The sequence below is a fragment of the Pseudoliparis swirei genome, chromosome 20 (assembly GCF_029220125.1).
Source record: "Pseudoliparis swirei isolate HS2019 ecotype Mariana Trench chromosome 20, NWPU_hadal_v1, whole genome shotgun sequence".
In the NCBI taxonomy this organism is placed as follows: domain Eukaryota; kingdom Metazoa; phylum Chordata; class Actinopteri; order Perciformes; family Liparidae; genus Pseudoliparis; species Pseudoliparis swirei.
The window spans coordinates 11,042,547-11,068,065 of NC_079407.1; the positions used below are offsets into that span (position 1 = coordinate 11,042,547).

General features: G+C 42.3%; 1 protein-coding gene across 8 annotated transcripts in view; it reads left to right on the top strand.

Annotated features, from left to right (window-relative positions):
- The first annotated feature begins 21 nt into the window (after positions 1-21).
- The window catches only part of usp32 (ubiquitin specific peptidase 32), a 51,524-nt gene continuing 26,026 nt past the window's right edge, over positions 22-25,519 (top strand). For all 8 annotated transcript variants that reach the window (XM_056440589.1, XM_056440591.1, XM_056440594.1 and 5 more), the window contains exons 1-3: positions 22-183; positions 21,839-21,966; positions 25,299-25,404. In XM_056440589.1, the coding sequence (XP_056296564.1) occupies positions 126-183; positions 21,839-21,966; positions 25,299-25,404 (292 nt within the window). In that variant the 5' untranslated portion in view covers positions 22-125. The remainder of the gene's footprint in view (positions 184-21,838; positions 21,967-25,298; positions 25,405-25,519) is intronic.

Consider the following 25,519-nt stretch of genomic DNA (forward strand, 5'->3'; position numbering starts at 1 on the left):
GCCGTTCACCACACACACACCTCACCAGTGACTCATTCCACAATAAACGGATACGGCGACAAACTATGTTGATCAACTCAGTGCACAACGTTCATTTCTCCACATCGCAATGAAATGAGGGGAGCATGGGGGCCAAAGAGTCGAGGATCGGATTCCTGTCGTATGACGAGGCAGTCAAGCGAGGTAAGCCGAAAAGCAACGGGCTAAATTCACCTCAGTTTCGCTAGTTTAGCTAGCTGTCAGCTTTTATGTTAGGCCGGCGCATACGAGAAGAACGTCCTGACTTCCCATTAAAATGTATAAGTTGTAGTGGTCATGGTGGTTGGATAAGGGAGCCACCTTTAAAATAATAAATAACACGCTGACTCCGTGGAACCGTCCGGATACATTAATAAATTCGGCAGTGCAAGATGTCGGAAAGCCTCAAAGAATATTATATGTTAAGTTTAACAATAGCTAATTGTATAATTTCTACAGGCTCCTTCCATAAAGTACACGTCGGGTTGCAGCAGGAAGCGTTTCCTCGTAACCTTAATTACAGCATGAATAGTGTGTAGCTAAACGGCATTGTATGGACTCTGTTCATCCCGAATTGGGTGATTTTTTTCTGTCAATGTGGAAATGGGACTGCCTGGTATTTCACGAGGCACCTGCCTTCTGTTATAAACAAGGTCACGTAGGAACGGTCAGATGTGTTGGACTGAGCTCGGCGTGACGTTCTCCCCAGAGCTACGAGAGGCTAGCCATGGCTAACGAAGAGGGATGGGCTGCCTTGACAGCGACGTTATTTGTCCAAACAGTTGCGCAAACCGCCTCCAGTGTGTGCTCACTGTGTTGTTGTTGTTGTTGTTGTTGTAGAGCTAAACCTGCAGTGTGCCACTTAGCCGAGCTCTTATCTCTTTATGCATCCCATGTTGAATAACTATAGCTCCTGTCTGGCTGCAACTGACGCTAGCTAGCTGGTCGTCGAGTAGCTCGACAGGTCTGAAGCTAACCTAAGTTCCCAGAGGGAAATGCCTCCAGACGGCGTGGTTACAGCCTCCGTCTGGCGGAGCTCAAGCCATGTGACGGGGCCAACGTCTGAGCCAGGGTGCTGTCAGGTCGCCTCCACTCAACCGGACACGCAGTCGGCGCGTGTGGCTGAACAACAAACGGCTCTGCTTCACTTTGCTCTCGCTGCATTTCGTTGCAGTCTGTGGACATTTATTTATTTGTTTACTGTGGGAACCTCGCGTCATAACGTAGTTTATACTGCAATGTGTGTCCATGTTTGTTACTGGGGTTGTTCTAAAAGCGTTGCTGTCAGCTCAGGTGACACGCAGGTGTATATCTGGATGGAACGAGCAAATGACAGAGCTGGAGAAAGCTGTGAGGAACGCCATGCTCGGATAGTGTTGGTGAGCTTATGTAAGATGTGGGTGAGCAATGTGTCATGATGCACGTATGATATCTTATCCCGGACCAACTTCTTGCAGCACTTTACTCCACGGGGAGTCAAGAGCTGACCTTTGCCCACCTTAATTCCAGGCTCTGAGAGGCTGTTACGCATCCATCCATCCAGGCCATCGCCGTACCATAACCAGGGTTCATAGGGAAGTTAGGCAGACCTGTCCTTTGCATTCATATTCATTTCCATTGTTATGGTTTGTAACCTAATTTCAGGAAGAATTATCGGTCTAAATAGCATATAGCTTCTTGTGTGGTGGTTTGGACATTCCTCAATACCTGAACATACACACACACTCGCACACACGCCCTGGAATTATCCACTAGTCACATGGCAACATTCCTAATTCCCGCCACACCACCGGCTCGACTGGTTTCATTATGAGGTCTGTTTTCATGGAAGCTCTCTCTGGTAGGACACCAGCAAGATAATGGGCTGTGGACGTCCTGTGTGACATAATAGGCTTAAATGTGTTCCTGCAGTACGCTTAACTCAAGACTCCATTTGCACAATTGATTTTGCCGTCTTTCTTTATTTTGTTTCCAATTTCTAACCGCAGCATTGTGTGATTGATGCGCTGAGAGTACAATAGGTATATTATGAGAGAGATATTCATGTCTTCTTTAGCCTCAAAATAGGCTACTCAAGTTTCCGATATCTAAATATTTGAATCTACTTGTCCTGTTAGATAAGCATAATAAAAAACCTTGAACCTTGATATTCTTCAAATAGATCAAATTGGATCAGTGCTGTATACATTTGTGCATCATATGTGTGATAAATTCAGAGACAATAAAGAAAGGGATAAGGGATGAGAAAATCATATAGAGCACAATCAGTGTGGCTGCTGGAAACATTGGATACCCTGAGGTCATTGTGTCGCTCTACTGATAGTAAACAGCCTACTTTTTATGAATTGTATCAGCATACAACCGACTTATTCTGTGATGAGTCACAGCAGGTGGTGGATACAACAGTCCTCCGACACAGAGTGGAGATTGGGCATCTGCGTTTTTAGAGGTGAAAGTCTGCTTTCTTTAAGTGGTAAATGATAGCATGACTGAACATTTACTTGTTTGGAAAATAAATTGTCGAGGTTGATCATTGGTGTGCAAAATAAGCACATAGGAGCAAGTTAATTTGACAAGAAGTCAAAGGGCTGTGGCTCAGATGGTGGAGTGTGGCTCCTCATGTCAATGTGTCTTTGGGCAAAACACTTAAAGCGCTTTACACAATGTGTCAACATTGACGCACACACTCGCACACACTGATGGCAGAGCCAGGGGTTCAGTATCAAACTGCAGATCTTCCAATAAGTAGAAAAAAACTCCCTACCTTTTTGATCCAGTCGCCCAGGAGTGTAGCACTAGAGGTCGAGCTGTGTCAAATATGTTCAATAAGTGCACTTTGTTTCCTTCACTGTACAAAGAATAAATAATTGGTCAGGAATCTGGGAGCATTTATAACCTTAGGATATTGTGAAATTATCTGGCAGGCAAGTTTTATTGTGTGCTGAGTCACATCAAGGTTGATGTTCAATGGAATCTTATAGAAAGAGAAGAAGCAGCTGACTGACCCCGCAACAGTTAATGCCCAATACTGTTCAATTAACACAACTCCTCTCTGTCCTTGTAATGTTGTTTAAAGATTGTGGCGCTGCTGTACGGCCTTGCATGTTGGAACACCTGACCGTTCCACCCGTCGTCAGTGCTTGCCTGCCCTCTATGCTGAATACGTAACTCAGGGCCCCACAAATCCCCCTCTTTTGAGTTTTTTTCTCAATGATAAAGCAGTTACTGGGCGACTTGAAGCCAATCTATGTTTGTGGTAGAGGGAGCGGGGAGAGTACAGGTGAAATGAACATAGAATATTAAGGAAAGCATAACAAATATATCTTGCCGGAGTGGAGGCTGATGGCGGACACACGAGGCCGCCTCTCCGCTCCGTGCCGCTAAAAATACACGCTGCCTCGTCGTGTTTTGTACCGAGCTGGGCGACACAACCAACTGGCACTGTGTGAAACATAGAGACCTATGACGTCTTCGCTCTAACAGTTTTACCTTTTTGTCTTCAGGCAAATTTGTCTCCTAGTGCTTTAATCCTGTACATGAGATATCTGCCTGCAAACCTCACATCGACCAGGAAAAAAAACTAAACCCTTCTTCAGGGAAAAAAGAAAAAAAAGGAGAGGAGAGCAACAGAGGAGGATCCCTCTCCTAGGATGGACAGATGCAATAGATGTAATGTGTACAGAAGGACAGATTTAGAGGCAAGTGCTCAGGAAAGAAGGAACTACGAACGATAAGCAGATGTTTTCCGTGTTGACTTTTGATCTGATTGACTGTTTCAGTGAACATGCCCGGCTGCTTTCTGTTGAGCACAATATCAATGTGATCCTTTCTTTTCCTCGAGAGTTCTTGGAACACTTTTGCCGGCCATTTGAACCTTGGTGGTTGACCGCCACATAGTTCAGTAATACAACAGTCATGGTCATTAGTCACCTGAGAACTGCGCGCCTCGCTTTTCTGGTTGATGTCAGCAGACTTTTATCAGCTGAGCTGACAGGCCGCTGCTTTGCATTCTTATCGTGTGCTCCCTGCTTTGTGAGTGTAGATTGGCCTAATGCTGCGACCGAGGCTTCCCGTATGGTGTTTGCTACGTAAACATGGCCTGCAACTGGCATGAATCAAGAACACACAATCGTAAAGGTTCAGTGTAAAGGAAAGGTGCACAGCGAGGGGGAGTGCTGTTGTCTGCTCTCATTGTCTCTCCTCACAACAATGCAGCACACACAGCTTTGTAGAACACAGTATTATAACATACTATATTATAGGGCTTTCAACAAACATGCTAAATATATACTTGGAACACTTGCTGTGTTGTTGGGTGCCAGATTGGATATCGAATATACATTTGAGATTAACTGTAATTCTAGGTTCTCGTGAGCTACCTGGAGAGAAAATGTTGCTACTGTATTAGCTTAGCCTTCTGCGAACCTCCTCAGCCGCCACGGTCAGAGATGGAGATAAATGTTGCAAGTTGGCTCAGTATGGCGACGGCAGTGAGCCGACCAGCGTGCGTCCACGTGACACCGGAAACAAGCCGAACAGTGGTGGCCAGCCGCAGGGTCTGCGGCGGTGTTTATCAACCTTTTTTGAGCCGTGGCACATTTGTTACAATAAAAAAATCCGGAGGCACTCCAACAACCAAAAAAGTTCAACACGTCACATTATATTATAATACGGCATCTGCCGACAATTTAAGTCTCTTAATGTGTTGATATTTCCTCAGTGTGAAAGCCTGTTTGGATGAACACAGAGCTGATATCCTGGCAGAAACTGAAGAAAGGCGAACACAAAGCTCTTCTTTAACCGCTCTCAGCCTCTCTCTGTTTTTAGTTTTTATAGCAGCCATGCTTGAAAAGCTCATCTCACACAGAGATGTTGTGGAAAACGGGAACAATGTTGAAATTGCTTTGTTTGCCAGAATACAGACACCAGAAACTGTCCAAACGTAGATCAGCAAAGCTCAGCTTTAAACCTCGGTCTGGTCTCAGGTCAGTTAGTTCCTCCTGCTCGCGCAAAGTCACGTCCTCTGCAAAAACTGTTGCTGAGCTCTAGGGGTCCCAATGTGTTCAGTGGAGGATGAAGGTAAATACAATGACAACTTCTCCTCAAGAGTTGTTGAGTGTGTACCTCTTGTCTCACCCAGTGCAGCAGTGTTGACATCTCCTTGCCATTTCTGGGTGAGGGGGACCGTGTCAAGATGGCCACTTTCCACATGTTGTAAAACATGTTGAATGGCATCCATTTATTTTGTCTGTGCTTGTGAGCAGGTTTTCATTTCGGCCTTGCATCCGTGTGTTCAGTTCATTCAGGTGCTGAAATAGATCCGCCATGTCAGGGTTTTTCCTGGGTCAAAATGGGTCGGTGTGCTCCCTTTTTTTTTTTTTTTTTTTAGCATCTCTACATCTATCATTACATGGAGGGCTACTTAAGTATAAATAAATAAATGAATGCATGAATAAATACAAGAATAAATAAATAAATGCTTAAATAAATGTATAAATAAATAAATAATTACAGGAATAAATAAATAAATGCTTAAATAAATATATAAATACAAGAATAAATGTATAAATACAGAAATTAATAAATATAAGTTATAACTCAACAGGACATCATTAAATAAATGTATTTCTACATTTATTTATATCTCTCTATGTGTGTGTATCTTCATTTATTTATGTGTGACATTTGTGTGTTATATATTCAAATGAGCTGGGGCGGTCCACCTCATTGTTGAACAGGATTGGTCAAGTCGGGAGAGCAAGCAAGAAGCAATCATCCTAGCACTTGGATGGATCTGCAGCGTTTTTATCGAGATTCAGCTAATAAGGATAATGCGGAGATTTGAGGTCTTGCTTCATGGGACCTCTGAGCTGTGTGGCCGAGAGAAGCCTGATCTGGCAGGACTTTGAAATGCTCCGCTGGCTCTGAGCTCCTCCTCGCAACAACTAAAGATATAATATAATTTTGTTTGGAGATCTAAGAAGACAAAATTATATATTATATTTTAAGATAATAATATAATTTTGACCATAACTTGGCCCCCTGGTTCAGAAGCTACGAGGGCGTTATATATTATTATTACGTTTTATTAAGCCCTCCTCAACAACAACAACACCATACACACACATTCTACTCTGTAAAGTATTTTTTTACAAATAATAGAGAAAGGATGAAGCAAAGAACAGTTGATGTGGTGATCACAAGAGACCAAAAGACCGTCCTCCTCGAGGAGTCGGACTCCCCAGACCAGACCAGACAGAAAGAAAACGAAGTCTTGATAAGCGGCTGAAGTCAAAAAGCTGTCTTGGCTACTTTCTACGCAGTTGCTTGGCGCCAAGCCAACTTTCAGTTCATGCCAAAAAAAAAAAATGAGCACACACACACTGCATCACACTCCTGTGACCAATCATGCTTTAGACAGAGGTTCGACCGCCAGCTCATTTGAATATATATCGGACACGAAAATGTCATGAATGAATAAATGAAGAATACGGACACACACATAAACAAATAAATAAATAAAAAATATAAAAATGTGAGATATATTTATTTTTGATGTCCTGTTGATTTATAATATATATTTATTAATTATTTATTTATTTATATTTATTTGTTATTTTTTTTATTTATTTTATATTTAACTTAAGTCATTTTGAGTCCTCCATATATCATGCGCGCCGGGGCTGTTGAGTTGAGATCAGCAGCTGGTCAGCCTGTCAAGTCGCAGCACCTCACAGTTCCGGATCAAGAAGACACGCTTTATCAACGCAGTGTTTCTCCTCATTATAACAGGGTGAACCAGACTGAAATCTGACCTGTCACCCTGTTTGTCTACCCCCCACACCCCTAACTAACATCAATCAGCGCGAGCGCGGGCACGAAGCATCAGCGCCGCCCATGCCACACATCACACATCCGCCTGTGAGCGAGCACACCCGCACACTCACACACCCAACACAACAACTTCTCCCCGCAACAACCGCTCCTCGCTCTCCGATACTCCCTGCCGGCCCTCGCTGCCGCCCCTGTGCGCACGCAGGTGACAGGTGAGCACACCCAACAAGGCTAACGCGGCTAGTCACGCCCCTGAAGCTGTAAACCCCCCCTGAATGACTAAACTCTACTACCAAGATCAAAACAGAATGAGTCGAACAGAATGAGACTTAGGTTACTACATATTCGCTGACATGCATGACATAGATGAATTATTTATTATTTTATATTTTTCCCGCGACTTTTTTTTTTTTTTTCGCTCAGGGACTTTATTTTAGAAAACAGCGAGCGCCAGGCAGGCTGGTAGCTATGCAGGAAAAACCCTGCATGTATGCCAGCCTTGCACACCACTCATCACTGGCGAGCAACTTTGCATCATCGCACCTCATCAGTCCAAAACACTTTGAGTTCCTCCGGCAGCTCGTACACACGGGACGGCACGCTGCCGCGCGACGGCCATCGGACTTCTGTGTGGAGCGATAGGGCTTCGTGCTCCGCTCCCATTTCCTCACGTAAAGATGCAAATATGCGGCTTTTCAGAGGTCTTGTCTTCACCAAGTTCACCATGCGCACATCAGTCAACACAGGAGCTTGGTCTGCTGGTCACGTTTTGGCGACGAGCGCCTCGCGGTGCAAAAGACACTGAAGTCCTCCATGTTCAAGATATTCTGATGTGACCCGAAACATTTTCTCTCCTGTTGTTTCTTTTTCTGGAAATGACTTTCAGAATAGGAAGTTGTCTCTGACGGTGTCTCCATCCAAAAAACGCACATTGGCCAATAGGGCTGCAACTAACAATTATTTTCATAATCGTCTAATCTATCGACTATTTTTTGGATTAGTCGACTAATCTAATAACTATTTCCCATAGCAAATTAAAATGACTCAAAATATTGCAATTTGAACTTCAAATGTATTTGAGTAACACGATATGAACATCAGAACATCATCATAATAAATACATTAAATAGTAATACAAATTAAAGTGAAAATATACTTTAAAAGTAAAGAGTACAAATAACGTTTTAAAAGTAACTCAAAGTAGCAATCACGCCTCTGAAAGTGTTAAATAACTCAATAACTGGGCTGCAAGTGACAGTCAAAGTCTAAAAGTTAAAAAAATAGTCCATCCTACCCGACAATTAAAGTGCCAGGGTGTAAAAGTAAATCAAAATAAAATAAATCTTGCTGCTCCTCCTGCAGGGGAACACACACTTTACAAACGTTCGAGATTGTGATGCTGAAACGTGAGCTGTGGACATGGAGTGAGGCTGGCTCTCTTCTCGGAGGCGATGCTCCACTAGATAACGTCTCACTGACATCATGTTGAGGATGCTCCGTCTCCGGCCATCTGAGGGTGCATGAGCCTCTTCAGGACTAACTCGTCCACACGCCTTCGCTTAGGACAAATAGAGAGAGAAAAACACACACAGCTTTAATTATCATCTTGTAGGCTATGGTATCATAGTTATATATTATTATACATTCATGAGTAGAGCTCTCGTAATTGTGTCGATAGGCTACTCTGGTAATTCACTGATTCACCACATTGCATAATAATTGAAAGAGAGTTAGCAAGCATCCGCCATGAGACGTTCAATTTTCCAACATGTAAGTTAACAAGGCTAACGTTACTAAGGAAGTTAACCTTAAACTTACCCATCAGGAGGAGACGTGGTGGCTCCAGGATGCTCCTGCGTGGCCGTGACAGTGAGCCAGCACCGTACCGGGACCTGGAAAGTGGAAACTCAAGCGCCTAATGCCTCGTTCACACTTTTCACAGCATTTTCCTGCTGTAACAAAAAGTGTCTTTTGTGAAAAGGTCTGTAATATAACGCACAGATTAGCCACAACACTGTGCCACTGACCTGTAAAATAATGACACAATGGGTGAATAGCAATAATTTTTAATGTCCTTTTTAAAAGACTTCCCTGCACCTAACTGTCACCGGACTGCAGCAAAAAACAAAACAAAGGCTATGCTGAACCAAGTGGATGTCATTAGGGGGATTTGCTAAATCCATTCGTAATTGGGTCTGAAAAAGCTGTTTTATGTAATTCTCTTTTCCAGCCTCATTCGGCTGCAGCCTCGTGCAGAGTGTTTGGTGGAACGCCTGCTGGCCGAGTGAGCTTTATAAGAACATCATTCCCTGTATGTTTCTGCCTGCAGTTTTCTTTTGACAGTTCATTGTGACTTAAAGGTCGATGGAGCTCATGCGAGTTCAGGATTTGCATACCGCTTCAGACGCCTCTGTGCTCCTTGCTGAGGTGTTTCCAGTCTTGCTGGCAGCAGCAGGCCAGCACACCCGGTTCATTTCATCACAAACATTGCATCACAGCAGGAGGCTTTGTTGGCCGCTGCTCTGCCACCACGACAATTAAGTAAGGTGGTCCAACACTGAAAGCCCGCTGAGACAGACGGACCGTGAGGCCGAGAGACACCAACCGAGACCGATAGACCGGCTAAGCATGCATTGCTGTGTCTCTGCCAATAACCATCGTGCACTATGTTCCCAGGCTTTGTCTGAAAACGGAGTGTGTGCGCGGACCGAGAGTAGCAGTAGCAGAAATCAGACCCATTGTTGGCACTGCATTGAATGGTTACCATTGTGGTTGATGCAGCCCAGTGTCCAAGAACCCCCACACACACACACACACACACACCCAGTGCATCCCAGCATCAACAATACAATGTTGTCTAACATGGGGACAGCTTTGTTTGCCTTCCCCCGGTTGTCCATCCAATTGCATCAACTTTGCTCTTTGCTATTATCTGGTAGGACAGGACATTTTCTGAATGGGATGTTTCTATCTCACTTGACTGAAGTGAAACTAGAGCCAGGCCGTCCTAGGAGAAGCAATGAGAGCCAGCTGGGGTTGTAGTTTAATTCCATCAATTTAAGACCCGCTAAACAGCCGTGATGTTGACAATCCAGTGAACAATGTTTGGAGGGAAAAATAAATAAATGTAATAAATTGTCACGATTTGCCATTGAAGTGAAATGTAGATCTACTTGCATATCCAGGTGAGGGCTGTATTTCAAGAGCATTTCGAAAGATTAGTCACAAATTGACATGAAATAAAACAGCTATTCTGGTGAGGAAGGCCTCTTAGCAAGGCGGAGGTCCTCACAGACTAAGAACTCATGTTCTTTCTGTTATTTATGAACACAAGGCTGACATTGTTATGTATTGCCTGATAACTTGTGGCTCTCATTCAGAAAATTATCTCTGGTTCAGCAATGTTGTTCTGTAAGAGTAGAAGAGCTCCGAGTAAAGAAGTCTGCTCGCCGCGTGGCCTATTTGTGAAGTGTAAAATGCCGTTGACATTCAGGAAGTGCCCTGGGCTCGAGCTGCATTGTGAAAACTTTGTTTTCACTTTATTACTGCATACTTATGTTTGTTTTGATTTGTCACGTTTTTGTTTCAGTTTCAGGGTTTGCTTGTATTTCTTGACAAAAAAGTAGCCATGTTCAGTCATATAGAAAACTGAGGATGCAATACACTTAGAAGCATTGAGATCGTATATATAATATATTTTATAATATAGATTTCGACTCAATCCTCCAGGCAATGAGCGTTCATCCCTCGTACTAAAATAAGGCTGCTCGAGCTCAGCCGTAAGACCATCAGTACCATCATGGCTGTGAACACAGCAGTGCAGTCTGAAGACCCAAAGCCAAGTTCTCATGTCTTGCGCAATTGACCTTTTTAGATGACACGCCACTGACCTTTGTGAAGCTTTTTACATTTGTTATATTTCTTTTAATTGTTTAAATGATAGTATTTTTAAAAGGTTCATTATTAATCCCTTTTGCAAACTATGCTCTGTTTGTGTCAAGAAAACACAATGTTGAATGTCAACACAGCTTCATGTTGAACATTCAATTTCAAGGTGAGGCTCATTTGATACAAATATAACATGTTTGCAAAGACATTGTTAGAACTGTAATTGTATTATTGTGTATTTATATCGGTACTCGGATTGATAGGTACTTAAATGTAAGTAGTAGTACTTGGTCTGATGTGGTATCCGTGTATCCCAAGAAGAATGGAATCATTTGTTGGAACAATTGTTTTATTTTTTTCCTCCATAAAATCATAAATAATGTAAAGTAATAGTTTTGAGTTCAGTTCAATTCAGTTTATTTTGTTTGCCCAATATCACAAATTACAAATTTTCCTCAGAGGGCTTTACAATCTGTACACATACGACATCCCTGTCCCAGGGCCTCACATCGGATCAGATGCATGCAGTCCAAACAGTGTGCTGGTGTCTTTGTACAGATCTCAGATCAGAAGTGGAGATGGGTGAGGCCCGTAGTGTGTGAGCTCTAATAGGGTGAGTCCAGTCGTGAGCTCTAATAGAGCTCATGAATAGACAGCTTGGCTGGTCTGTTCACCGTCTTCCAGTGAAGCTTCACAGATCTACGGCCTTCTCTGGCTGAACAGCAAGCAGGCTTTCCATTAGCCACCTTGTCACTGTGGCGTTGGAGCAGGGTATGACTTTTACATATTATTTAGTGGCCATGTTTTGCCCCCACTGACTGAAATCATGGGGCATGAAATTGGAGGCAATTTTGGAAACTTGTGAAATAACATTTAACTATTGTTGAAAAATAATAAATATTCTTATTTAGGCTTCCAGTATATGAGCAATACAAATGGCAATAATAAGACTATTAGGCAGTAGTCTACAGAGTCAAAGTGTTTTCTTAGATTTTTTAACAAAAAACAAACAGAAAACATAAATCAGACTATCATATTAAATTGTATTCTTATTTCTTTGTGGTTATGTGTTATTACTTTTTAACAAGAACTATTAACAATTATTTCTTAGTTTTTTAATAATTTAAAATTATATTTATTGATTATGTTTGTGTACAGGCAATACCGATAGGACACACACAACAAAAAACAAAATGTTATTGCATTATCAACATTATGAAGGCATTCTTTGCCCCTCTCCTAGTGATATCGGGGGCAAAATTATATTTCTTAGGGGCAGTTTTGCCCTTTGCCCTCGTGTATTTCCGACGCTGCGTGAGCACAGGGTTCACCGGAGTGGTGCAACACACAGGCTAGATAACGAGCCCCACAACCTCGCCACTGGACTCCTGGTTCTGTACTTGACCCATGCTCAGATGCATGATCAGAAAGCTGCCCAAACTACATGGCTTCCCTAATGTGGACACAACTGGGTTTTTATGTGAATGAACTAAAGTAAACCTGCTCATCTTCAATCGCATCAACGGATGTTGACTAACGTGCTGTGCTTCCCTGTTTTATCAAAGATGTGAACATCATTCTGCAGTTGTGAAAGCTGCACAGCTTCCCTATACGCCTGGAACTTCACTACAGGCATAATTTAAAAAAGGATGAAAGCCGGACAAAGCTCTAGTGAGTTGTACGAGATTACACAAGTAGAGATTAATTGGCTTAATTCATGCAAACCATGCTTTAGTGCAAGCGAACCACTCAAATAAGATGCTGATCATGGACTTTGTAATATTTTAATGTGCTCTAAGATTTTCAGATTGAAACCAAATGTGATGCTTCTAGGGCTGCAACAACGAATCGATAAAATCGATTATTAAAATAGTTGGCAACGAATTTCATTATCGATTCGTTGTGTCGCGCGATTATTACGCCGCTCAATAAGTCGCGGAGTATAACAAAAGTTGAGTTGAGCGCAGAGCGGCGCAGGAGAAACGAGAGCGGAGGGAGAGGAGCGACGGAACGCTGCGTTGTGAGAGCCAATCAGCGCTGAGCTGCTCCGCTGTTGATGAATCTAATTGGCTGCTGCTGCTCTCATGGCGCTGGATGCGGAAGTCATTCACGTCGTTGGAGACATTCACGGAGCCGAGTGCGCCTACGGGTGACGTTATGAACCCAGACACCAGGGCGCTACATGTCACGACGTGTGTGGCATTTCCACAAGAGTATAACGTAGAAAACGTGGCGGATGGCGGAAAATATTTTTCCACGGAGATAAGCCACGCCCCCTCAACAATGCGTATGACGCGATTAAACCACAAATAGCCAACTCAGTAAACCGCTGTCAGTCTGTTTGTGACGGGTTCATCCACATGCTGACCAGTGGATCTCCAGGACCTTTCAATGACTTTAAACCAAATTTCCATGATTAAACATTTTGTGAAAACTCTGTGTATACATGACAAAGTGAGAATATGTCGTATTTAAACTAACAATGAGAATTCCAAAGCATACAGTATATATTCCGTGTAAATTAACATTTGAATATAACATTTGCAATACTTTTCCAAACATTTTGGGATTTTATTTTTTTCAATTACTTATCTAGGCCCTGAAATAGCCATTTAAAAATTCCATGACTTTTCCAGGTTTTCTATGACCGTACGAACCCTGTTTTGAATAATAGGTTGAACATTACAGATTTTATTTTTATCCGATTAATCGAAAAAATAATCAACAGATTAATCGATTATCAAAATAATCGTTAGTTGCAGCCCTAGAAAGAGAACAATGTCGAAGGGCCTGTGAAGCGATGAACTTCCCTGCAAGCTACTGACACCTTTAGCGACACCTGAGCCGTTGGCCATCTTTACACCGGCCTCTCCGAGTCCACCCAGAGCTAGGCGCAGCGCGGCAAAGGAAATGCCCTCGGCTAGGGCCAGCCAGCCAGCCTGTGCAGAAGTGTAAATATATTCGGTAATTATTAAACTGTGGCAGGACAAAATATGCCATGGCGGGCTGCCACAGTATGTAATGGGATGCCCTGTTAACACCCAGTACCTATCATGTTCCTTCAGAAGACCAGAAGGCCAACCTCACAGCTCGTAGTAAACGGCTCGGCACGAGTTCCATCGAGGTCTGTAATGAACATGGAGAGTGAATTTGTTCTCTTCCTGACTGTTGTTGAGATATCCGCATTTATTAATTTTATACATTGACATGATGAACCACATAACATTTTTATTGGGGTAAGCCACACAAAGATGTGTGGCCCACACAGTTTGTGTCCAAAATCAAACTGTCATTGATTAGTTTTTTCAAAATGATCTTTGTCGTTTTACTAATGTAGGTCTGTTCCCTTGGCTGTGTGCACATCCGTGGTCCTTGACTTCTTAGTTTAAATGTTTTAGTTTCAGTGACATTTTGCCTGTATGTTTGTCCAAGGAAATCCTTTCCTACACCTGATGTCAAAGAATTTCGTCATCATTTAGGATAATAATTAGCCATGTACTTCTGTTTACTGCAGGGAAGCTGTCTATTTTCAGAACGATGAGACTTCTGAACAATGGGCACTTGTTTTTTCGGGATAACGAGCTGAAAGGCAAATGGGCTCTTTTTAGTCCAATGGGACTTTTTTCAGACTGTTGATATTTTTTTAATGATATGCTTTTGGAACACCCAATCATGTGCAACACACACCACTACATCTAGGCCTACCTCAACAATTAGAAAAAAGGACAATATATGGGGTATATATGGGCTGGGATATAATGAAGATGTTAATATGTGCACAGTTAATCTTTTCTTTCCCTCTTTTGTCTTCCTATTTCCCCTTTGCCATGTGAGCAATACCCTTTTTCCTGTTGATGTAAGTGTTTAATCAGCTCTCATCTGTCGTCACACAGGCCGAACCGGTCATAACCGGTTCGCGGTTATGTGCTCTGGAAAGAAAGCTATATTTATACTCTCCTCTAATGCATTCCTAGAGAAACAAAGGAGACGGTATAAATCACAAGCCTACAACATGATACTAATGCGTGTCAATTTGGAAATTGAAATCAAATCCTCTTTGAAGTTAAGAGTTGCAAAGGGAGATATATATGAGAGGATCTTTCTAAATATGAAGAAGATGGTTAACTAAGCTGATAGGGCTGCAACAACGAATCGATAAAAATCGATAATTAAAATAGTTGGCAACGAATTTCATTATCGATTCGTTGTGTCGCGCGATTATTACGGCGCTCAATAAGTCGCGGAGTATAAAAAAAGTTGATTTGAGCGCAGAGCGGCGCAGGAGAAACAAGAGCGGAGGGAGAGGACAGACCATAATGTTGCGCTGTGAGAGCCAATCAGCGCTGAGCTGCTCCTCCGTTAGTGAATCTAATTGGCTGCTGCTGCTCACGTGGCGCTGGAAGCGGAAGTCATTTACGTCGTCGGAGACATTCACGGAGCGGTGTGCGCCTACGGGTGATGTCATGAACCCAGACACCAGGGCGCTACATGTCACGACGTGTGTGGCATTTCCACAAGAAGTATAACGTAGAAAAGTGGTTATTTTTCCGTGGCGGATGGCGGACAATATTTTTCCACGGAGAAAGGCAACGCAGATAAGCCACGCCCCCTCACCGACACGTTTGACGCGTTTAACCCACAAACAGTCGGCTGAGTAAACTCAGGAGAGTAAAGCGCTGTCAGTTCTGTTTGTGACGGGTTCATCCACATGCTGACCAGTGGGTCTTTGTATAGCCCAATTTCACAAATTACAAATTTGTCTGGAGTGCTTTTTCTGTACACACACATCCCTGCCCCAAAACCTCACAAACGACCAGGAAAAACTCAAAAAACCCCGGGGGAAAAAAAGGGAAAAGGAGGAGAGAGAGGAGGAGAGGGACTCTCCTAGATGAGATGGATGTGATGAGATGATGTAATGTAATGAAGGACAGAGTTAAAAAAAAATCAATGATAATGACAATGAATATGACATGGTTAGTCAATAGTAGGCATACGATCCAACCTGAGACTGACCATCCATCAGGCAGATGGCGGTGGGGAGAGGGAGTGGGCGGAGTCTCAACAGGACAGTGGCGTCAAAAGGACTTCATTCCACGACCAGAGTTATCCATGATAGATGAAGATTCATGCCATCCTCATAGGTCCAAAGACCCATGAGAGGTAAAAAACACTTCGACGAGAGAAAAGCAGCTATAAGCCTAGAGCCGCAGATGAAAAATTCAAAAGGAAGGGAGAGAAAAGAAGATTAGGTACTCAGTGCATCCTAGAGGAAGCCCTTAAGTCTACTCAGCAGCAGATATCAAGGGCTGACCAGGGCAAGGGAAGTGGAAGCTGGTTCCATAAAAAGAGGAGCTTGATAAACTAAGGCTTAAGGGGTCTTCTACTTTTTAAGACTCTAGGAACTACAAGTAGTCCATAAGTTAGTCTACGAAGAGGTCTTTAAGGGAGAAAGGCTTTTTTTCCTCCTCTAGGAACTAAGTAATACTACTTAAGGTAGTACAAGTAGTCTGTAGGAAGAATGAGGGATAGTAGGAAAGTTGGGAGCAATGTGGTGCGACAAAGCAGCAGATATGATGGTGATCAACTTTTAGTTTTAGTAGTGATTGAAGATTGCATTATTGATTCTCCATTTGGCTGACCTAAGTGAGGAGCTAGCAGCTGCTTGGTGAGAGTTGCAGTAATCGCTCTTGGAGAACACTACGAGTGAACCAATTTTTCAACTGGAGATTTACAAGAGATGCCTTAGAATTTTTCAAGTATTAAATGAGTGAAAGAGTGCAGTCCTTGCAAGTTTGCAGAGGAGGGATGTGCCATTTTTGAGAAATTCTTTGAGATGAGAGATACTTAATTGAGATGATATTTTGTAGATGAATGCTTTTGCTTTACAGATAAACAAAGGACAAGATTGATTCAGTCCCGATCAAAGATAACGGGCAACAGTGGTTACTCAAAACATCTCACGCAATCCATTCTAAGTAGCAGAATCACCATGAATTATAATTAGGTGGTTTATAGTGGGTTTTATTCTCCTCTGGTTTTATCGAATCTGCATAACAATGAAAGTTTATGGGTGTTTCCCTGATATTGCCCAAAGGAAGAGCATATAAGGTAAATAAAAAAAATTGTCCACACAACCTTGTGGAACTCCGTGAATTAACTGGTGGTTATCGAGGTCATCATTCATAATACAAACAAAGATCGATCTGATAAAATATTTAAGTTTAAGCCAAATTAGTGCCTGTGCCTGAAATAATACCTCCAGTTGCTCCAGTCTCTGTAACAGGATGTCATGGTCAATGGTGCGAATGCAGCACAAAGGTCTGAGGACACAGAGGAGGAGGAGAGTCCTTTATGCCATTCCATTTTCACCAGTGTTTTTTTCGGTGCTGTGGTGTTTGCTGTGTGGTCCTGATTGAAATTAGACTATCTCGCCAAAACTAAGCGGATTCTTCGAGATTAGTTGAGCATATATGCTCTTTCTGCTTACGCGTTTGCTCAGTTTGCGGGGGTCTGGGTTATACCATGGCAAACCTCCTCCTCCTCACTCTTCTCTTCTTCCAGAGCTATTCTTCAGTGTCATTGTCAGAGGAGCCTAGAGGCACTGTCAACCTGGGACGGACTAAAGTTAGAGACCAGTCCTCTGTTATATTGAGAGCGTATAATCAATCCAAATAGAGGGATCGCTTTCTTTAAATTTTAGCACTAAACTTTTGACTAACGGAGTACACTCGTAGTATAATTCAAAAAGTTATGAGGTTGTGGACCTGGTGGCGGTACAGAATCACAAATCGAATTTGGTGTAGTTTTTTCCAGAACCTTTCCAGGAATTTAAACCAAATTTCCATAATTAAACATTTAGTGAAAACTCTGTGTATACATGAACAAGTGAGAAGATGTAGTATTTAAGCTAACAATGAGAATTCCAAAGCATACCGTATATATTCCGTTTAAATTAATATTTGAATTTAACAAATTTGCATTACTTTTCCAAAAATTGCTAATTAATTACTTTTCTAGGCCTAGAAATAGCCATTTAAAAATTCCATGACTTTTCCAGGGTTTCCATGACCGTACGAACCCTGTTTTGAATAAAGGGTTGAAAATTACAGTTTTTTAAATACGATTAATCGAAAAAATAATCAACAGATTAATCGATTCTCAAAATAATCGTTAGTTGCAACCCTATAAACTGAGCATATAGACTGAAACAGGGGAAGTGGCTCGGCTGGCTCGGCCCTACCGTCACCTCTAAAGCTCACTAATTAACAGCTTATGTTTCGTTTGTTACATCTTGACAAAAACTGAGGTGTAGATAAATAGAAATACCACAGGATTATGAGGGGTGACGTGCAGGACTATTTCCTGGTTGAGTTCCTGCGAGGACTTCCTTGAGTTTTGTTGTCACGTTGAGATTGCCAGGCAGCAAGAAGAAAGACACTGAAGTAGTTCTGCAAGCAGCCTCATAAAACCACAACTTTGCATTGTTACACTTCTGCTTCCTGAAAATAATTTACAGTGCACGTACACTACATGTTCACTGCAGTGTCGAAGTGCCTCATGAGTCATTCTGAAGCCTCACTCCAGCCATGCTTATATTTACTGTAGTAGTGACAGACACATTCTGTCTGTATTTGAAGTTATTTTGCTCCTCCCACAGGATATTACATAAATGAGGTAATTGAGAAAATGTATATGAAGCTCCATTGAGGAAAATAGGTTAAAAAAGAACATCAGCTTATACCTTTTACCATGATCTGATGGTTTCTCTGCAAGGAGCCGGTCCCGTCTCAAGGTAATGGAAGACAATGACGCCCGACCTGTGTTCTTTATGTCCAGTCTACTCCTTAACTTAGTTTTGGTCGCTGTCACTGCAGAAAACCCGCTTCACAAAGATAGGATGTTGCAAATAGGAGCAGGGTTTTCAGTGCTTTTTGTTGTTGTTGCAATCTCAGGATCGTCTGCCGATCTGCAGAACATCAGCCGAAACAAACTTTTAAGGCCATCATCAGTCACTAGATTGTGAGTTCAATTTTTGGGGTAACATATCACGTGTCCCTCAACTGGAGACGGATGTATCTGGTAGTTTTTCTAAAAAAAACATCTCTCCGACCTTGATAATCAATCCCATCCTTCTGTGCGGCCAAGGGACCCACGGGCCGGTACTGGGCCACGGCCTCGTGGCTGCTGCTCTATTGCATCAGTTCTGTCAAACACCAGCATCCTGTTATTGCCGTGGAAAACAGTTTCCTTTACATTGATTAGCCTCATTTGCTTCTTCAAATCCCTTTCGCTTGCACTGGAGGGAGTAGATTATGTGAGGACGAAGGGTTCGGAAGAAACAGAAGCTTAATACACGTCATTTATTTGTAGTGTTTTAATGACACAACAAATTGGATTCATGGAGCGAAGGCCATTCTTTATGGGAAGTGTTCAGTCTCTGCTCGAGTAACATTTATAAAGCTGTATGAATGGTTACTGTGGAGAGACAAAAGGTCACAAGGCAAATCAAGATATACTTTTTTATAAGGTGTGAGTTCAGTTTTGTTGTTATTTTGACTTTGTAAGATAGAGATGTTTGTTGAAGTACTCCGTTGAGGAGAACCCAAGTAAAAACTATTATCCATTATGTTGGATCGGGTATTGGCCGGCCGGCGTTTATGAGATTGGAGTGAGACAACGGAGAAAATGTGACGTGGTGCTCCGCAATAAAACATCTTTGATGGGACGTGTCGCGTCTCGGCCAATCGGCATTAAGATGTCGACATCGTTTGGGGGGTTCAGGTTAGCTTGAATGTTAGTCCGCTACATCTACTGCTGTCACGCGGTACGGTGTATCAATGCTAACAAAATACTCGTACGTTAAAAACGATGTGATTTAGTATATTTTTAGCACCGATAGTTCATTAAGAGAGCGCGCGATCAGAGCACACATGCTGCTCCGTGTCATGCTTTCTGCACGCACTGCGCTGCGCAGCGCTCGCACAGCGAGTGGCGTTAAATTGCGGAGCTTTTGAGACCGTCTTCGGCTTTAAAATGTTTATTTTATTTTATTACTATTGTGGAAAAATATACCAGTATCGTATTTATGGTACATCGTATTTATGGTATATCGTATTTATGGTATATCGTTATGGTATTGTATTGAATTCTGGTATCGGGTATCATGATAAGTTAGAATTTTAGGATCGTGACAACCCGGTAGAGGAAGGAACAGGATCAAGAAACAGACTCAAGAAACAGACTCATGGAACAGACTCATGGAACAGACTCAAGAAACAGACTCAAGAAACAGACTCAAGAAACAGACTCATGGAACAGGCTCATGGAACAGGCTCAAGAAACAGGCTCATGGAACAGACTCATGGAACAGACTCATGGAACAGACTCATGGAACAGACTCATGGAACAGACTCATGGAACAGACTCATGGAACAGACTCACGGAACAGACTCAAGAAACAGACTCACGGAACAGACTCACGGAACAGGCTCATCCAACAGGCTCATCCAACAGACTCAAGGAACAGACTCACGGAACAGGCTCACGGAACAGGCTCATGGAACAGACTCACGGAACAAGCTCAAAGCTCAGCAGAGCACACGTGTCAAAAAAAAGGAAGTTGGTTCATGAATAACTTTAACCATATTTTATATAATGACAATGTAACGTTGTTATTACTATTATTAGGGCCCGATCACTATTATTCAGCGGACTTTTTTTCTTAAAATGTTTGTTATTATTTAGATTTGCGGTCAGAACAATCAAAAGACCGTAGTTATTAAAGCTTTCAGGTGTCATCAAACAATGTGAATGTGGTGTGGCGAAAAAAGAAAAAAAAGTCACCAACTTTCTTTGGTACGCTTCTTTGGGTCACCCGCCGTAGCTTCTGCCATACTCCGAGCTCCATGTGGTTTTGCTTCCCATCCTTGGACATTTGACGTGAAACGCATCACTTCGGGTGCACCAGTGCAGTGGATAGCAAATTAGGTGTCTGGCTCCAAAACAACCTCCGCCCTGATCTCATGATGTCTCAGCTCATGGTTACGTGTTTTGCTGCAGCTCCCTTCAGCAGACAATCTCATTCTGATGTGCTTGGATCTGAAAGCTGAATTCGAACAGAAGTCTTTTTGCTGCTCGGATGCTTTAATGACACCGTCTGAGAGCAGAGCCTTTTTTGCCTGGTCTCTGTTACCATTGGCTAGAAATTGTCAATCACTGACTGAAATATGATTGTTGATGGCACATTGGCCAAGAGTTATGGGCTGAGCTCCAATGGCCATGGCTGCTGATGCTCCGCCCACTCCTCCTCTCTACCTCCATCTGCCTGATGGATCACGGAGGTCTGGATCGTGATCCATGCCTTCTACCAACTATTCATACACTCTGTCACACTCATTGAATGTGTTGTAACTCAGTAATTACTTCTGGTCACATGACATCTATTGTATCTGTCCATCCTGGAGAGGGATCCTCCTCTGTTGCTCTCCTCAAGGTTTCTTCCCTTTTTTACCCTGTGAAAGGGTTGTGTGGGAGTTTTTCCTGCTCCGATGTGAGGTCCTGGGACAGGGATGTCGTATGTGTACAGATTGTAAAGCCCTCTGATACAAATTTGTAATTTTTGAGAATTGGCTATACAAAATAAACTGACTTGAATTCATTACTTTTTGATGGTTCACGTATCAGCTCTGAGTCATAGATTGAACTCTTGATAATGTAGCTGCAGTGTGATCACGCCCCAGTCAGATGTGGAGGTATTTGTAGACATTGAAGTTGTTCAGTTCAAAGCTGTTGTTTGTGGTTAACCTGTAATTAACTATAGCTCAGCATGTGCGCGTGTCAGTTTACTTTTTGTGCTGGGAGTTTTGAGAATTGGACATTTCCTAGAAACCATTTGAAATCTTCCTTAAACAAAGTCCTGGTTACTCAGGACAAACAGTAGAAAACAGCTTGTTAAAGTAAAAGTTACCTGAGGATTCTTACATGCACTGTTTCTGGTTTTTGCTCTATTTACCGTAAATCCTATAATAAAATGTAAGAACAAATGGGACGACCAAGATTGCTTCTGCTCACTTTTCTTTTCCTGTCTTTTTCTCTCCAGTCACTGATGTTGAATTGAAGCGGCTGAAAGATGCCTTCAAGAGGACGAGCGGCCTCACCTATTACATGACCCAGCAGTGCTTTAACAGGGAAGTGCTCGGAGATGGAGTTCCACATAAAGTTGCAGAGGTAAGCCACAGTAATGTCACACGCCACGTACCGTTCGCCATGATGGGTTATCTAAAGTGCTCGTTCCAGTGAAATGCTGAAGGCAGCCACTAAAGGTAGGATGGGTCAGCCATAGTAGAGCATCCAATGTCCCTTTGAATAGCTCTCCTGTCTCTCCTAGATCATAGATGTAATCTGATGATGTACATGTTCAAAAGGAGTTTTTACGCGAGAAAGGAATCCTTAACTTTATACAAATTGGAGAAGAAAAATAGCTCTCTCCATGGCCAACAATCACAAGGAAGCTCTCTCTCTCGCTCTCTTGCTCTCTGTGTGTCGACCACACACTCAACGCATCGAGCTTCCCCAAACAGATTTACCACCTGAGGTAGCGAAGTGGGCAAGAAGCTCTCTCCAATCCTACACTAACATAACAAATGGAATCTAGTATGTATTAAGAAATGCACACGCATGGAATGCTAGAGACCGATGTCGACCCTCAAGGAGCGCTTGTCCTTGGCCTGACGCTTGCTGTGCGTGAGAGAGTAGATGGAAGGAGACTATTGTTTGCAGTATATCTGTAAATTACTAAGAATAAGTATTCAGATGTCGGCGTTATTAATGAAGCTTCGAAATATCCCAAATTTGTAATATCATCATCATTGGGGGGGGGGGGATGACCACGGTATAGGCTAATGTGTGAAAAGAGGCGGATCGCAACGGAGACGATGTGCCCGGCGAGGGCCGCAGAGTGAGAGGCCCACGAGGGGATCCTCACCACCGAGCGGCGTCCCCGTCCCCCGAGTTGAATCTCTGGGTCGACTCAGCCGACTCTCACATGTCTGCCCCTATAGACTGATGCTCACGGTAAACGCATTCGATCCGGAGCGCGCGAGGGTTTTGATAAAGTTAGCGGAAGGATTTAAGTGACAACATCCGGTTTTGCAAAGTTAGCAGAAAGAACCACGTGAAACAACATCCGTTTTTCAAAATAAGATGTCGACAAATCATACACGAACATATACAAGTAAACAATGAACTGATTTTTTTATCTTTAGAGATAGTTTCTGAGATTTAGCTTAAATTATGCTAACATTAAAACATTTTTACTGGACCAAGGAAGAGTTTATAAAAATTAGTCAGTCTTTTGTATGTTAAGAAAAGTCCTGTAAATAGATTAACCCAAGAGTTCCAGGAAATGAATGATGCAGATGTGTTCCATACATATCTGAAATCCCCTACAATAGCAATCAAGAAATTTTAATGTATCAATTAGGACATTTTTCAAAGTAAAAGTCCTAAATGTTTAAAGAAATCGGTAATTTCTTTAATGTTTGAGTTGCTTTATATATGTATTTCCTCATAGTCCTCATAGCAATAATGCTACACAATAAATAGAATGCTTCAATCAACACCGTGATCGGTATTATCGGATCGGCAGATACTGATTTCAGTGATCGGTGATCGGTATTATCGGTGATCGGCAGATACTGATTTCAGTGATCGGTGATCGGCACCAAAAACCTGATCGGTGCATCTCTAGAAACCAACAAATGTTTTGATTGGCCACATCGAAGTGCAATATGCACATGCTCACGGTATGTTTTCTCTTAAAATATGTTTAAACTCAATACAGTAACTTCTGAAGAGTTCTCTGTTGTGAATGTTTTGCAGTTCATGAAGGCAAACAGGCATAAGATTGTATATTGTCAAATTATTTATCAGTAATACAGTAAAAATGATGGGAAAACTTTGCAAGTCGATTTATAGTGTGCGCCCCTAAATTTTCTGCTTGCGCCCCTAAAATTTTAAGTTAGGGGCCACTGTGCTCCTAGTTAAAAAAGTTAGTCTGGAGCCCTGCTCTTTCCTTGAGAAATCCACACACGTGTCAAGACTATAGGCGTGACGGATGTATCCGGTCATATTTCAAAATAAAACATCTTTCCGGCTTTAATTTTTTCCTCGATTTTTTTTCTTCTAAGTTCTTTCTGTGCGGCCCGTTACCATGGGGACCTTGCCTCACTCTGTCGTAGACAAAGCCGTTTTTGAGCGTGATTCGACGGCATGGCACCAAAACGTAAATTTTTGAAAGCTGAAAAGCTCAGGGAGAAAAAGAAGAGATGTCTGGAGGAAGGTGCATCACATGGATGACCAGCATGCAACACTACTGATACCACTGATGGTCACGCCCCCTCTTATGTTCTGTTCTACATTATAGATCCTACTAATTCTACCCTCTGATTCCAGTTTCTTTATTGTGTGGTCTTTCTCACTGACATTCATTCCTTAAGGCTCTGTAGTTATAGGTATCATCTGATACTAGCCCAGAGTTAAGCATATTCATCTAGCAAACTACACCTACCTTGGAGTGTTACAATAACAGTATAATTTTATTTCATGTGTCCATCCAGGCAAATTGGTGAAGCCAAATGTTATCTAAAAAAATAACAAATATGATATGATTTCTAATCGTCCAAAATAATGTTAAGTGTATTGGTATATTTCCAAGTTAGCCTGCACTGACTGGTCGATACGTGCGATGCACTGAGTGGGCAAAACCAAACCGCTGTGGGGGATTTAGAGTGATGTGTCAGTTTCCGCCACCAAAACACCATATGAGGTAATATCTTTTATAAGAATGCTGTTGATCCTTCCACATACCTGTGTGAAAATACAGCATGCTAAATGTTGTTGCTGCCCTGAAATAGTGTGATATTAGGCGGTAGCCCAGATAGTGATAGAAATATATAAAACTCTGTCAGAATGACCCTTTACTGTGTCTGTGACTTTGAGACATGTGTCATGCTGCCATCTTACCAGGGAAGCAGACACAGTCAGGCAGACAGTTCTCGTACAACGGTCTTACATTGTGTGAATGTGGTTTGATAGTTCAATAGTTTCAGTCATTGAGAGTCATCCACCGATATCATGGACACACTTGGTTAGCTCACTCCCCTGTCCACAGCTCACGTGTGAAGTTTGCACGCTCTCTCGCTCTGTAACCAAAATGACAACATACATTCATATATATACATATATATATGTTGTTATTTTGTTCTTCTTTTCTTTATCTTCTTTATCAGGACATTACTTCATAGGTGTCACATAATTGAAACACATTAATTGCACTGTTGCTTTATTAGATTTAAGAAACTATTCCAGGTGTTTATGATGTTATATAAACGCCCTTTTTTAATTTTCCATTAATCACAGTCACATTGATGGTGACAGCTGATGAGTTCTGAGCTGTTTTCAGTGCTACAGTCAAATGAATGTACTCCTGCTAACCTATTGATCATGGTGAGCTCAGTGAGAACATGAGCTGGTCATGCAGTTGTCAATCTGTGTTTTAGGTGATCTACACCTCGTTCGGAGGCTCGTCTAAAGGGCTGCACTTCAACAATCTGATCGTGGGTCTGGTTCTTCTGACCAGAGGACGCGATGAGGAGAAGGCCAAGTGTAAGTAGTTCCTGATAAGCTGTGTTGATAATATGCACTTGTTTTTTTGTTCTTCTCCTAAATTCCAGCATATTATGTTTACAACCAACCAGTAGCCATAAACTACAAATGCCAT